The sequence below is a fragment of the Babylonia areolata genome, chromosome 21 (genome assembly GCF_041734735.1).
Source record: "Babylonia areolata isolate BAREFJ2019XMU chromosome 21, ASM4173473v1, whole genome shotgun sequence".
NCBI classification, from domain to species: Eukaryota; Metazoa; Mollusca; class Gastropoda; order Neogastropoda; family Buccinidae; genus Babylonia; species Babylonia areolata.
In genome coordinates this window covers 42,509,472-42,525,960 of record NC_134896.1, presented here as the reverse complement: position 1 = coordinate 42,525,960, position 16,489 = coordinate 42,509,472, and the positions used below count along the sequence as shown (strand labels likewise).

Here is a 16,489-nt window from a genome sequence, read left to right as displayed (position 1 = left end):
ACAGTACTGTGTTCACACTGACACTGCCTCACACAATGTACAGCACTGAGTTCACACTGACACTGCCTCACACAATGTACAGCACTGAGTTTACACTGACACTGCCTCACACAATGTACAGCACTGTGTTAACACTGACACTGCCTCACACAATGTACAGTACTGTGTTCACACTGACACTGCCTCACACAATGTACAGCACTGTGTTCACACTCAGACACTGACACTGCCCCACACAATGTACAGCACTGCGTTAACACTGACACTGCCTCACACAATGTACAGCACTGCGTTAACACTGACACTGCCTCACACAATGTGTAGCACTGTGTTCACACTGACACTGCCTCACACCATGTGTAGCACTGCGTTAACACTGACACTGCCTCACACAATGTGTAGCACTGTGTTCACACTGACACTGCCTCACACAATGTGTAGCACTGTGTTCACACTGACACTGCCTCACACAATGTACAGCACTGTGTTAACACTGACACTGCCTCACACAATGTACAGCACTGTGTTAACACTGACACTGCCTCACACAATGTACAGCACTGCGTTAACACTGACACTGCCTCACACAATGTGTAGCACTGTGTTCACACTGACACTGCCTCACACAATGTACAGCACTGTGTTCACACTGACACTGCCTCACACAATGTACAGCACTGTGTTCACACTGACACTGCCCCACACAATGTACAGCACTGCGTTAACACTGACACTGCCTCACACAATGTACAGCACTGTGTTAACACTGACACTGCCTCACACAATGTGTAGCACTGTGTTCACACTGACACTGCCTCACACCATGTGTAGCACTGCGTTAACACTGACACTGCCTCACACAATGTGTAGCACTGTGTTCACACTGACACTGCCTCACACAATGTGTAGCACTGTGTTCACACTGACACTGCCTCACACAATGTACAGTACTGTGTTCACACTGACACTGCCTCACACAATGTACAGCACTGTGTTCACACTGACACTGCCTCACACAATGTACAGCACTGCGTTAACACTGACACTGCCTCACACAATGTGCAGCACTGTGTTCACACTGACACTGCCTCACACAATGTGTAGCACTGTGTTAACACTGACACTGCCTCACACAATGTACAGCACTGTGTTAACACTGACACTGCCTCACACAATGTACAGCACTGCGTTAACACTGACACTGCCTCACATAATGTGCAGCACTGTGTTCACACTGACACTGCCTCACACAATGTGTAGCACTGTGTTAACACTGACACTGCCTCACACAATGTACAGCACTGTGTTAACACTGACACTGCCTCACACAATGTACAGCACTGCGTTAACACTGACACTGCCTCACACAATGTGCAGCACTGTGTTTACACTGACACTGCCTCACACAATGTACAGCACTGTGTTCACACTGACACTGCCTCACACAATGTACAGCACTGTGTTCACACTCAGACACTGACACTGCCTCACACAATGTACAGCACTGCGTTAACACTGACACTGCCTCACACAATGTACAGCACTGTGTTCACACTGACACTGCCTCACACAATGTACAGCACGGAGTTCACACTGACACTGCCTCACACAATGTACAGCACTGTGTTTACACTGACACTGCCTCACACAATGTACAGCACTGTGTTCACACTGACACTGCCTCACACAATGTACAGCACTGTGTTTACACTCAGACACTGACACTGCCCCACACAATGTACAGCACTGCGTTAACACTGACACTGCCTCACACAATGTACAGCACTGCGTTAACACTGACACTGCCTCACACAATGTGTAGCACTGTGTTCACACTGACACTGCCTCACACAATGTACAGCACTGTGTTAACACTGACACTGCCTCACACAATGTGTAGCACTGTGTTAACACTGACACTGCCTCACACAATGTACAGCACTGCGTTAACACTGACACTGCCTCACACAATGTGTAGCACTGTGTTCACACTGACACTGCCTCACACAATGTACAGCACTGTGTTAACACTGACACTGCCTCACACAATGTACAGCACTGTGTTCACACTGACACTGCCCCACACAATGTACAGCACTGCGTTAACACTGACACTGCCTCACACAATGTACAGCACTGTGTTAACACTGACACTGCCTCACACAATGTGTAGCACTGTGTTCACACTGACACTGCCTCACACCATGTGTAGCACTGCGTTAACACTGACACTGCCTCACACAATGTGTAGCACTGTGTTCACACTGACACTGCCTCACACAATGTACAGCACTGTGTTAACACTGACACTGCCTCACACAATGTGCAGCACTGTGTTAACACTGACAACATATCTGCCTGACACAATGTGCAGCACTGTGTTAACACTGACACTGCCTCACACAATGTGCAGTACTGTGTTAACACTGACACTGCCTCACACAATGTACAGCACTGCGTTAACACTGACACTGCCTCACACAATGTGTAGCACTGTGTTCACACTGACACTGCCTCACACAATGTACAGCACTGCGTTAACACTGACACTGCCTCACACAATGTGTAGCACTGTGTTAACACTGACACTGCCTCACACAATGTACAGCACTGCGTTAACACTGACACTGCCTCACACAATGTGTAGCACTGTGTTAACACTGACACTGCCTCACACAATGTACAGCACTGTGTTAACACTGCTTCACACAATGTACAGCACTGTGTTAACACTGACACAGGCTTCAGGTCTAGCCGTGGACCTGCACACAGGCGGCTCAGGCCATAGGGTCGTATTTCACCGACTGGAGCAGCAGTGGAGATCGGCAGCTCCCTGAGCGACTGAGCAGCCCTCTTCAGGACAGCACTGCTCACCTCCATGGCATGAATAAGGGGCTAGAAAAGGTGCCCTAAACATTGCCTGCTCCACACCACCCAAGTCAGCATACCGCGGCTGACGGGGACCCTACTCAAGCATTCGACACATAAAGGAAAGAAAAAAGAAAACAAGGAGCACCCCATTGACCACTGCCACATGGAACATGTGTACGCTTCTGGACAGAGGCGACTCAGACAGACCACAGAGACGCACAACACTCATCGCGAGTGAACTAGCCAAGTACAACATCAACATCGCTGCCTTAAGTGAGACCAGACTGGCAGAAGAAGGCGAACTCTGTGAGTGAGGCGCAGGCTACACCTTCTTTTGGAGTGGTCGCGGACCTGAGGAGAGACGTGAGGCTGGAGTTGGCTTTGCAGTGAAGACAACCCTCGTTGGCAAGCTGGCTGGCCCCCCGAAAGGAGTGAACGATCACCTGATGACGATGAAACTCCCTTTATGCAACGGGAAGAAGTTTACCACCATTGTCAGCGCCTACGTGCCCACCATGACCAACCCGGATGAGATCAAGGACAAGTTCTATGAGGACCTGAACGCTGTCATCACCACTGTTCCCAACGCAGACAAGCTCATCATTGTTGGTGACTTTAACGCGAGAGTTGGCTGTGACAGCACCTCCTGGGAAGGTGTGATTGGGAAGCATGGGGCTGGTAACTGTAACAGCAATGGTCAACTACTTCTCCAGACATGTGCCGAGCACGACCTTCTTATGACAAACACCGTCTTCTGCCTCCGTACCCATAACAGGACGTCATGGATGCATCCTCGCTCTGGGCATTGGCATCTCATCGACTTTGTCATCGTCAGGAAGAGGGACAGGCAGGACGTACGAGTCACGAGGGCCATGTGCGGCGCCGAGTGCTGGACAGACCACCGCCTTATTGTCTCCAAACTCAACCTCCGCATCCAGCCCAAGAGACGGCCTCAGGGCATGAAAGCACCCAAACGCCTGAATGTCAACAGGCTGGAGCTAGGCAACATCAAGCAGAGCTTTGCTGACACCCTGGAGGAACGCCTTGAGTCCACCGTGCTTGACAACCAGAATGTGGAGGCAGCATGGTGCGCACTGCATGAGACGGTGTGCAACACTGCCATGGAGTGCCTGGGGCCTTCTGCCAGGAAGCACAAAGACTGGTTTGATGAGAACTGCACTGAGATCAAGCAGCTGCTGGAAGACAAATGCCAAGCCTACAGAGCCCACATTGAAGATCCCAAGTCACAGTCAAAGAAAGACATACTGAAGAGCGCACGCAGCACCATCCAGCTGAAGCTGCGGCAGATGCAGGATTCCTGGTTGAGCAACAAAGCTGATGAGATCCAGGGCTTTGCAGACAGCAACGACATGAAGAACTTCTGTAACAGCCTGAAAGAAGTCTACGGTCCCACCACCTCTGGATCTGCTCCACTCCTCAGTGCTGATGGTTCTACCCTAATCACTGACAAGGATAGGATCCTTGAGAGATGGGCTGAACACTTTGACAGTGTGCTGAACCGCCCTTCCACCATCAATGATGAAGCCATCGACCGACTCCCCCAGGTGCCAGTCAGTGAGTTGTTGGATGCCATTTCAACTTTGGAGGAGACCCAGAAAGCTATCCGTCTGCTTTCCAATGGCAAAGCCCCTGGCTCAGACTCCATTCCAGCTGAGGTCTACAAAAAAGGTGGTATGGCGCTTACTGAGAAGCTTCATCAGCTGTTCCAGCTCAACTGGCAGCATGAGGCAGTTCCACAGGACTTCAAAGACGCTTCCATCATACACCTGTACAAGCGCAAAGGAAATCATCAGGCCTGTGACAACCATCATGGAATATCCCTGCTGTCCGTCGCAGGCAAGACTCTGGCCAGAGTGCTACTCAACCGTCTCATAGCGCACCTTGAGAAAGGTCTCCTACCAGAGAGCCAGTGTGGCTTCCAGAAAGAATGTGGGACTGTCGACATGGTGTTTGCTGCCAGGCAGCTCCAGGAGAAGTGTCAGGAACAGAACGCCCACCTTTACTCCACCTATGTCGATCTGACCAAGGCCTTCAATACTGTTAGCAGAGATGGCCTTTGGAGAATCATGGCGAAGTACGGATGTCCCAGAAAGTTCATCACCATCATACGGCAACTACACGATGGGATGCTGGCCCGAGTCCAAGACAACGGAGAGACTTCAGAACCATTCCCTGTCTCCAATGGAGTCAAGCAAGGGTGTGTTCTTGCCCCCACCCTGTTCAGTCTCATGTTTTCAGCCATGCTGACAGATGCCTTCAGAGTCGTTGACGCAGGCATTAGCATCAGGTACCGCACAGATGGCTCACTCTTCAACCTCAGGAGGCTTCAAGCAAAAACCAAGGTGAGGACAGCGGACACTGTCAACGACTTCCTGTTTGTTGATGACTGCGCTCACAACGCTGCCTCCGAAGCTGACATGCAACACAGCGTCGACAAGTTCTCTGCTGCCTGTGACAACTTTGGCCTCACAATCAGCACAAAGAAGACTGAGGTGATGCACCAGCCAGCTCCAGGAAAGCCTTACGTTGAACCAAACATCTTCATCAACGGGCAACGACTGAACGCGGTGGACAAGTTCACATACCTGGGCAGTACACTCTCTCGCACAGTTGTCATCGACGACGAGGTGAATGCCAGACTTACCAAAGCCAGTGCTGCCTTCAGCAGACTCCATAAGAACATTTGGAACAGGAGAGGCATCACCCTGGAGATGAAGCTCAAAGTATACAAGGCCACAGTTCTCACCACACTGCTCTATGGATGTGAATCATGGATGGTCTACAAACGCCACGCCAAAAAGTTGAACCACTTCCACACCACCAGCCTCAGAAAACTTCTCGGCATAAAGTGGCAAGAGAAGATCCCTGACACAGAGGTGCTCACTTGTGCAAACTTGCCCAGCATCTACACCATCTTGATGCAGGCCCAGCTGCGCTGGGCAGGCCATGCAGTTCGCATGCCAGACCACCGGCTCCCCAAGAAACTGCTGTACGGCGAACTCCAACATGGCAAGCGCTCCCATGGAGGCCAAAAGAAGCGCTTCAAAGACACTCTGAAAGCTTCTCTGAAGGCCTTCAACATCAGCCATGACACGTGGGAGCTGAATGCAATGGACAGACCAAAGTGGCGTTCAACTGTCCACAAAGGCGCCAAATCCTGTGAGGCCAACAGAATCGCTGCAGCAGAGCAACGCAGACAGGCCAGGAAAAGCAGTGCCGGCAAGTCCCCGACAGCCGCCACCATCCCCTGTCCACACTGCGTCAGAACCTTCCAGGCACGGATTGGTCTGACCAGCCATCTGCGCACCCACAGAGCCCAACCCACCCACCCCCAGGATGACTAGATGGTCCTCGTCGATCCCGACGGACGAACCACACTGCAGTGCCCTGTCAGGATGATCTGCTTTTCCTCTGACATACACCAGCCATTAACTGCTGATGTCCTGACCTGTCTGTCAGCAAACACAACATATACAGCAGATGGCCCTTCAAAGATAAAAAAAACAAACAAAGAGCAAAATAACTAATTCATCAATTTAAAACACAAAGAGAACGTTCTCCACATCTCACCTTTTCTCAAATTGATCCAAAATGACAGTCAAATGGTTGAAGTAGTTTGAATTTTTATTTTTAGGCCAAATTTCACACAAAGAAATCTGTTGTGACAAAGAGTAATACAAAGATGAAAGAGTAACAAAACATACACTGCCCATATTCAGTTTCTATCCTGCAACCTTCATGACTTTGACCTTTCAATTCCCACCTCTAGCTCAGGCAAATGGTAGCACTATTTCTAAACTTAGTTTCCTGTTATTCCCTAATGAAATGACTGATCTGCTCCAAATTTGCCTTGAAACCAGAAGACATCTAAATTGGTCAAGAGCAAAAATCTTATCTCAACTGGTTAAGGGATGTAGGTGTGTTCAGGAATCCAGACAAAAAGACAGACAGACAAGGTAAATGCTATACATCCCCCTTGTAAAGGTGAGTAAAGGTGCATGCAAAAAGTAGACTGTGAGCAATTAAGGTCCTTGTCAAAAGAAGAGATTGGTATAGCCATGGAGTGGGTGACCTAGTGGCAATGTGCCCAAATAGGAAGCAAGTGACCATGGGTCTGACTCCCAAATATGGACCAGGATTTTCACTTACCCCTCTACTAGATGGTGGTCTGGGTGCTAGTCATTTAAATGAGATGATAAACTGAGGCCCTGTGTGCAGACTGCACTTAGCACACGTAAAACAACCCAGGCCAAAAGAGCTGCCCCTGGCAAAACATTGATAGGAAACCAGATACGATTGTAGCCAGAAAAAACAACAACAACAAAAATGTGTGGCATTCTCGTTGTAGCGATGTGCTCTCTCCAGGGAAAGCAGCCTCAATTTCACACAGAGAATTAAGTTGTAGCCAAAAGTAATATAATACAGTATAATACAATACAATGCAATACATGTATGGAAAAACTCACTTTTAGAGCTAAGATATGATACAATGCAATACAACACAACACAACACAACACAATGCAATACATGTATGGAAAAAACTCACTTTAAGAGCTGAGACACAACACAACACAACACAATACAATGCAACACAATACATGTATGAAAACTCACTTTAAGAGCTGAGACACAATACAATAGAATGCAATACAATACAATACAACACAACACAATACAATGAAATGCAATACGATACATGTATGAAATCTCACTTTAAGAGATGAGACACAATACAATACAACACTATACAATACAACAAAAATACAAATTACAATACAACATAATACAACACTATACAATGCAATACAATACAACACAATGCAATACAATACAATACATGTATGAAAACTCACTTCAAGAGCTGAGACACAATACAATACAATACAACACAATACAGTTCAACACTATACAATGCAATGCAATGCAATACAATACAGTGCAATACAATACAATACAATACAATGCAATACAATACATGTATGAAAACTCACTTTAAGAGCTGAGACAATACAATACAATACAACACAATACAGTTCAACACTATACAATGCAATGCAATGCAATACAATACAGTGCAATACAATACAATACAATACAATGCAATGCAATACATGTATGAAAACTCACTTTAAGAGCTGAGACACACAATACAATACAAGACAATACAACATCATACAATGCAATGCAATACAAAACATGTATGAAAACTCACTTTAAGAGCTGAGATTGGCACAGCCTGAATGTCTCCACCAAACTCTTCCAGCAGTATCTGATGCTCCAGCAACATGTGCTTGGCCCGTTCCTTCACAAAATCCATATAATTCACTGCTTATAAAGAGAAGGAGAGAGACAGACAAATACAGAGAGAGACACACAGACAGACAGACAGACAGACACACACACACACAGAGAAAAAGATATAAAGTATCTTCCTCTTTAACAACAGCCAATAATACGTCAACTTCCTCTTAAATAATACCAAAATGATGTAAAAACAACAGAAAAAAATCTTCCCTTTAAATGTCTTGAGACAGAAAACAAACAAAACCTGTAACTTTTGCAGTGAATATCCATATCTTGCCCTTTAAAGATGAAATCATCCATTTCATTTTAAATCATGCAATATTTCAGGAAAGCAGTTGTGAAATTATAGAAGTATGTAATGGAACAGACAGACACAGAGAAGGAATAGACAAAGAGAGATAGACAAGAGAAGGAACAGACAAAGAGAGATAGACAAGAGAAGGAATAGACAAAGAGAGATAGACAAGAGAAGGAATAGACAAAGAGAGATAGACAAGAGAAGGAACAGACAAAGAGAGATAGACAAGAGAAGGAATAGACAAAGAGAGATAGACAAGAGAAGGAATAGACAAAGAGAGATAGACAAGAGAAGGAATAGACAAAGAGAGATAGACAAGAGAAGGAATAGACAAAGAGAGATAGACAAGAGAAGGACAAACACAGAAATACAGAAAAGAGACAGCGACAGAGAGAGACCAGACAGGCAGACAGAGTTTCAGTTTTGGTTTCTCAAGGAGGTGTCAGTGCGTTCAGACAAATCCATATATGCTACACTACATCTTCTAGGCAGATGCCTGACCTGCAGCATAACCCAATCTGCTTGGTCGTTTTATCGTTTCATCCAAACGACTAGATGCTCAGTTTGATTTTCCAGTCAAACTAGGGAGAAAGGGAGAGCGGGATTTGAACCTAGACCCTCATAGACTCTATATTGGCAGACCAGCGTCTGAACCGTGAGAATGTGATCATATATGAAAAATTACTTACCACGTTAGCATCTTCTTTGTCGATCTTGTTGATAGCCACAATGATAGGAACTGAGAGAAAAACGCGATGATATATTATTACACTGTACAGAACACCAGGTGCTAATGTTATTTAGTGATCTACATACTCATGATACTGTGTGTGAATACTGCAATAGAGTGACACATTCTTTTGCACCTGACACCCTTTTATCTTTTTGGCACTTTATAAGTAAACTCAGGACACAACTTCTCCACAGTCAGTCACACAAAACAACAACAACAACACACACACAGACACACACGTGCACACACACACATACACACACACACACACAGATCTCAAGTATTACATGACTAAATGACACATCCATCATCATTCATGTAATTCTATCATCACACACATACAAACACACTGACTCTCTCCTCTCCCCCTCTCTCTCACACACACACACCTTATCCCATACTCTCTCTGTTCCTCTCACATGTGCATGCACACACACCAAACACTCTCTTCTCCAAGCTACAGAAGACACAAACAGGCACACATACACACATGCATGTGCACACCCCTCCCAACCACCCCAGCACACACACATACACAACCACCCACCCCCACACAAACACTTGTCCACCAGCCCCCCACCACTCCCCTGACAGACACCCACACCCCACCTCCAGCAGCCTGTGCATGCTGGATGGACTCCTGGGTCTGCTCCATGACCCCGTCGTCCGCAGCCACCACCAGCACCACGATGTCCGTCACCTGGGCACCTCGGGCACGCATCGCAGAGAAGGCTGCATGCCCGGGCGTGTCCAGGAAGCAGATGGACTCACTGGATGGCAGCTTCACTGCAGCACACATACAACGTCCAACACAAAATCATGATGAATTCCACATTTTAATTTGAATTCATGTCATGGGAAGAGTAAACAAATTGTGAAAATACATGATGGCAAATTTTGCAGACTTTACAAAGTAATTACATATCAACTGTAGATACTGAAACAACCAAAATAAAATGAAAAGAAATTTGCCACATGAGATGATAAGTAACACAAAATCTACATTAGAAAAAAAAAAAAAAAAGAGCCATCACATCTTACCACAAAGACTGTTCATTTTCTCACAAAACTGACTTAAACACATGGAACATACCCACACCCACTTAAATGCACTTACTCACACATAGTCACTCACACACTAACACACTCACTCACACACATAAAACTGATACATTATCTCTCACATCTTCTGTGAAGAGTAATTGGGGAGCCCCACAGAACTGATCACCAGATTTTTCAAGGTCTGTTGGTCTGTGCAAATGGTTTTCCTGTTCATTCAGCAATTTGTCATCCATCAATTTCTGTCTCCCCCTCTGTCTCCCTCCCTCCACAGTTCCTTGGAGGATTGTTTTAGCTAAGTCGTTGGATCTTGTTACCTGGCCATACCAGCAAAACTTTCATTTTTTAACTGATGACATCTCTCACATACACACTCATTACACAGTGCACGCACTTTCTGAAGGCAAGCTGACCACACCTTTGAAAGCACCGATGTGCTGAGTGATACCGCCAAACTCCTGATCCACCACGTTGGACTGGCGCAGATAATCCAGCAGTGTGGTCTTGCCATGGTCCACATGACCCATGATGGTCACCACGGGAGAACGTTTCACCAACACCTCTGGTTCTGGGGGTGGCCTGGGAAATAAATGGGACCAATACACCCCCAGTGTCATGCACCACCAGGCAGGCCCTGACAAGAACCCTCAAGGGAAGAGAAAGATGCAGGCTGAGAAACACCTGGGGGTAGAGACCCCCAGGTAGACACGAAGAAGATGAGTCTTATCTGGAGCCAGACAGAGGCAAAGACACAGGACAGGGGACTGTGGAGATCTCTTGTTCATGGCCTGTACCCCAAAAGGGATGAAAAAGCTAAGTAAGTAAGTAAGTAAGTAACACACCTTTGGGGCAGTTCGTGTGACACTGAGTACATCTATTATTCCCATCTATGACACTGAGTACATCTATTATTCCAATCTGATCATATGACACATTCCTCATATCAAAGAAACCTATGGCATGTAGAACTTGCTTGCCTGACATTCTCCTGATATCAAAGCAAAAACAAAATAAAAAGAATACTTCTCATCTTTTTGTGAGATCCAAGTCGATGTGCAGTAAACTGATTTTTGGTACTGATCAGCATTTTCATCAAAGCGTTTGAATCATAGAGATTTATCTGCATGTTAAGCAGCACCACTAATATAAAATATTTGCGTTTAAGTACAGAATTTTGAATCACTTATACCAAAATCAAGTGGTTGGAACACTTATTGCAAAATATGGGGCCTTTTCTGCCTTGCAAAGTCATTCTAATGTGGATGGCTGCAGAGATCATGTGAATATCCATAACTATGCCAAGTTTCATTGCAATAAATGTCATTATTTCTGATAAATCACAAGGTTTATTATGTTTATCATGGGGGGACACACACAGAGAAAAACAAAACAAAGATCAATATCAATTAACATGTTGAGATTCAGGAAAACAGATATTGTAATTCCAGAGAAATGTCAATGCTAGTTTACTATACACACACACGTAAACATAAATTATAATTATACACACACATGCACACACACACACACACACACACATACAGACACATGCACACATAGAGAGTACTTATTTTGATTGACTTTTTGTGTATATTTTTTCCAATGTAAGTTTCATATACTGAAAAAATCACAAAGAATATGAAGAATCACACTCACACACAACAAAACAATTTAAAATAAACAAACAAGCACAAAAAACACCAAAAAATCCACACAAAACCCCCCAAGTAACCAAACAATTACACACACACACACATATATAGATAGATGGATAGATATATGTATATACATATTTAACCCGTTCACTGCCTGGGAATTTTGTTGAAAAAAAAGAAAGAAAAAAAAGTGCTCTCCCATTGCCAGGGAATTTTGAGGATTCAGAGGTAATACATGAAGAAAATGAGTATGGATTTCCCATTTACTGACTCACTTGTGTAAACTAAGTGAGTCTATGTTTTAACCCGGTGTTCGGTTGTCTGTGTGTGTGTGTGTGTGTGTGTGTGTGTGTCCGTGGTAAACTTTAACATTGCCATTTTCTCTGCAAATACTTTGTCAGTTGACACCAAATTTGGCATAGAAATAGGAAAAATTCAGTTCTTTCCAGTCATCTTGTTTAAAACAATATTGCACCTCTGGGATGGGCACAAAAAAATAAAAAAATAAGCCAAATTATATGTAAACTGAATTTACTGTTATATTTATATTTTTTTTATTCTCTAAACTTGGCACTTTGATCTGATATTCTGACACAACAACAAGAGCAGTCATTATTATCATTTTTTGTTCAAACAGGAACTTCTTTTGCATGGAAGTTATATTTATTTTGCATGTTTTTGGTGCAGATAGTAAAAAAAAAGGAAATTAATCTGTAATTAATGCTAGGGGGCTTAATTTGCTTTAAACTGATCTTTCTCATCTTAAACATTACATTTTCAAATTATACTCAATACATAAAAAACTTGTGTGTTTTACTCTCAGTGTACAGGGCTTTCACTATGTTCATTCGCCCAAGTGGTCTTTTTTGGAAAATACTAAAATCAATACGACGAGTGGACTTTATAGATCTATTGGCTGAGCCCTGAAGGTCATGGGCAAAAATCAATTGCATACACATATTTATACATATTCAAAGTGCGTGCTCATATTCTTCGTGAACGCGAACAACGCCATTTTGTTTCAAGTTGTTGACCTGCCCGTTCAATCCTATATTCAGTGGACAATACACGATAACATGTGATGGAAAGTTGGAGAAGGAGACCGTTAAATATTTATTCAGAGAAAGATTTGTGAACACCTCATCACTTACTGGATTATGTCCCAAACTGCCATAAAAATATCCATAGAATCAGTCAGAATTCACAGTTAAAAATAATAAACCATGAGAGTTAATACCCTTGAATTGATGAAATGCAAAAATTTCCAGTCTTGACTTTTCTGAAAATGAAGTCCTTTTCACTTCATACAACGTTTAGAAGTACTTGTACTTGGCTCTACATGTTATTAGTTTAACAAAATACTCAATTTTCATATCAACTTTAAAACTATAAAACTAGAATGAACATAAAAGAGAAATTGAATCGACCGTGTCAACCGGGTGTAACTAAACTTGTACATCTATCTAGATCCAGAGAAAACGGCTAAATGTTGCAGTATGATTGCGGCGATAGCCACATCTCCTTTACCGCGGACTTAATTAAAAAGATTTTTTTTTAAATTAATTTTTTAAAATTCCATTTTGATAGGCTGACATTTTACAACAACAACAGCATCTTAATGGACATTTATAAAGAAGAAAAAACAAACAAAGAACAAAAAACAAAACAAAAACCAACCAAACAAAAAAACAACAACAAAAAAACAAACAAAAAAAACCCAACCCACCATAAATACTCTGATAGAAACAGCCAAGCAGTTGGATTATACACTGGCTGGTTATCATCATGGAGTATTATCATTCATTTCTTAAGATCTTACACAAGCTGTCAAGGAATACAAACTGTCAAGTATCTTAGAACACGTTCACAGCAAGTGAACACCTCAATCATTTTTATGAATATCAATATGGGTGGTTAATTTTCGTTAATCATGAACAGGTTACTAATCATTTTAAAAAGAATTTTTAATTGCCCTTAAAGATTTTTTGAACACCCAAGATACACCAGAATAATATGATTTAAACAGCGTTCTCACTGCAAATACTGCAATCGATTTATTGCCCTTTAAAAAAGCATGTTTAAATATTATATTTTTGAACATCAGTTAAGGAGCCACGATAGTGTAATGGATAAGACAGTTTCTTCTCATCTGAACAAGTGAGGTTCGAATCTGCCGTTAGGACCTTTTTTTTTTCTTTTTTTTTTTTAATTCTTCTTTTAACCCGAAGCTTTATAATAACAAATACAGAACACATTTTAATGATTAGATTTCTTTTTAAAGTGTATCACAAGTGAGTCTTGAAGGCCTTGCCTCTCTTGTTTTAATAGGAAATTTTCTATCTAAAATTACGTTTAAATAACATACTTACCGTGACCCAACTAGTGCAGACTCCGGCAGGGTTCTGACATTCCTGTCCTGTGCAAACTACTATCCGCCTATGCGGAGCAGACGAAACTACGGCCGATAACCCCCCGGAAGTAGGTAACCTCCCCTTTGTCCCGCTGGTTATCGCCCTCTTTTGACGGCAATATGCCATCACCAGCGCAGCAAGCAGAGAGAACAGGAAGCGGGGAGGACGGGAGGGTCTTAAATTTGGGTCACGGTAAGTATGTTATTTAAACGTAATTTTAGATAGAAAATTTCCTTTTAATTACACATACTTAACCGTGACCCAACTAGTGCAGAATAGCGCGACAAGGTGGAGGGCTCGCCTGTTCTACTGTCTGTGAGCTGTGATGGTCTGTTGTGCAGCTACCACAGAAGCGATGGCTCTTGCGCCATCAACCCGCAGGCGTGCGACATCTCTCTGGTAGAAGTCGATGAGCCATTATCCCTAATGCGATAGGTGTCCCTCAAGTAGAATTTGACGAAAGTAGAGTGTACTGTGTCGCCTAAGGACATTAGTGCGGGTAAAGAAGACAGAGGTCCACAGCTGTATTGTGGGGGAGGTCTGTGGACCACAGCTGAGCGGATGAGCGCGGATGAGCGTCAATGCAAGGAGGTGCGCATGTGGTTTGATCTGCTGATTCCACAACGGATGTGGGCCGATAGTGGAAGTGGTTTTTGTGTTTGAAGGAAACTGTGGCACGAGACAGAGGTAGGTCACCGTGTTGGGCCTGCCTCAGGCATGACAGCCAGATCTGTGGAGCCCCTCCATGCGAGCTGACAGGCGATGGGCACTCCCCCCCCCCCCGGCCCCCCCCTTTTTGACGTTGTCAAAAAATGACAGCACTGGTATGTTGCCTATGCATAGAATGGCAGACATTTGGCAACAAAAGACTTGATGTCCCTGGTGTCTCTGGGACAGGGTTGTGTAATTGCCCAGGTAGGTACCATCACGAAGGGGCATACGGAAGGCTTGGTGGCTTCTCTGCCTGAGTGTGGCATGTTGGAGTAACCTGCAGAAAGTTGTCGGCAGTCAATGGCTGGGTTGGATCAGGCTGTGGAAGTGCATTTCATGTGCCCACAGGTCACTGAGTCTCATTCAGTGGTGGAATTCCCAAATGGGAGAGGGTTTCCATGGGGAAAATTTTTGCTGAAGGTTCTTTAGTGAGAAAGGGGACCGGACCCATGACAGGCCTCTGGCTGTGTGTGGTGCGCACTGAGTCTGGGATGGAGCGGGGCGGGGCAGGGAGGTAAGAGGTTCAAGATGTGTTGTACTGGCTATTGACATCAAGGCACTGATCTGACATACGTTTTTAGTATGGCCAACTGCAAGGTGAGAGCTGTATTATCAGTGGTTTCTTAATTGCAAAGGGAAATCATTTGCAGCTTAGACTTTCATGAATGACTATGTCTCTCAGACTAGAAGTTTGCACAGGACAGGAATGTCAGACCCTTGCCGGAGTCTGCACTAGTTGGGTCACGGTTAAGTATGTGTAATTAAATGATATTCTAGCATTTCAGAAAAAGAAAAACAAACAAAATACAACTGGAAATAGCATGCTTACAGCCAGATTATACCTACAGAAGAAAATAAAACACGTTATATGTTTGTGATAGCAATCACAATGTTTGTAAACATGTCAGTGAATAACTGTCCCAATAAGGAAAAACGAGGGCTCTGTCAAGATAAAAAGTCAATCATGTTCTCAGAAACTGAGGTGTTACGTTTTTTCCTTTCTTTTTATACCAAAGAGCATTCCCTCTTTAAAGGGGGGAGTTTTGTGATGATACTTCCTCCTGGTTGCATATGAGCCAATAAAGTGTCTGCTGTGCATCCAGTTTGTCTGCTCTACGAAAGCCAACTGATCAGTCACAAAAAGCGTGACACAATAAAAACACATGATTCCTGTCCATGACTGTCTGATTCCTGTCCATGATTGTCTATCAACCCTGAGTTTCATGAAAGTGGTGGATGACTGGCTGTTGTCCAGTTCCTGCCGGATGAACACTGTGAAAGGCAGTTCACTGAAGCCATGGCCACGCCCCTTTCCCATGTCCTCTGTCAGGTCTTTGACAACAAATTGTCTCACACAACTCCACTCTCTCTCCTCCCCTTCTTCTCAAATTATGTGAAAGTACTGCACCCTTACTGTCAGTCACT

At 44.1% G+C, this 16,489-nt stretch overlaps 1 protein-coding gene across 1 annotated transcript in view; it reads right to left on the bottom strand.

Moving 5' to 3' along the window:
- LOC143296357 (translation initiation factor IF-2, mitochondrial-like) overlaps positions 1-16,489 on the bottom strand; it is a 34,336-nt gene that overhangs the window by 13,361 nt on the left and 4,486 nt on the right. Inside the window, exons 6-9 of the mRNA XM_076608234.1 lie at positions 10,706-10,866; positions 9,838-10,014; positions 9,185-9,234; positions 8,106-8,195 (exon numbers count right to left, since the gene is read on the bottom strand). Coding sequence (XP_076464349.1) covers positions 8,106-8,195; positions 9,185-9,234; positions 9,838-10,014; positions 10,706-10,866 — 478 coding nt within the window. The remainder of the gene's footprint in view (positions 1-8,105; positions 8,196-9,184; positions 9,235-9,837; positions 10,015-10,705; positions 10,867-16,489) is intronic.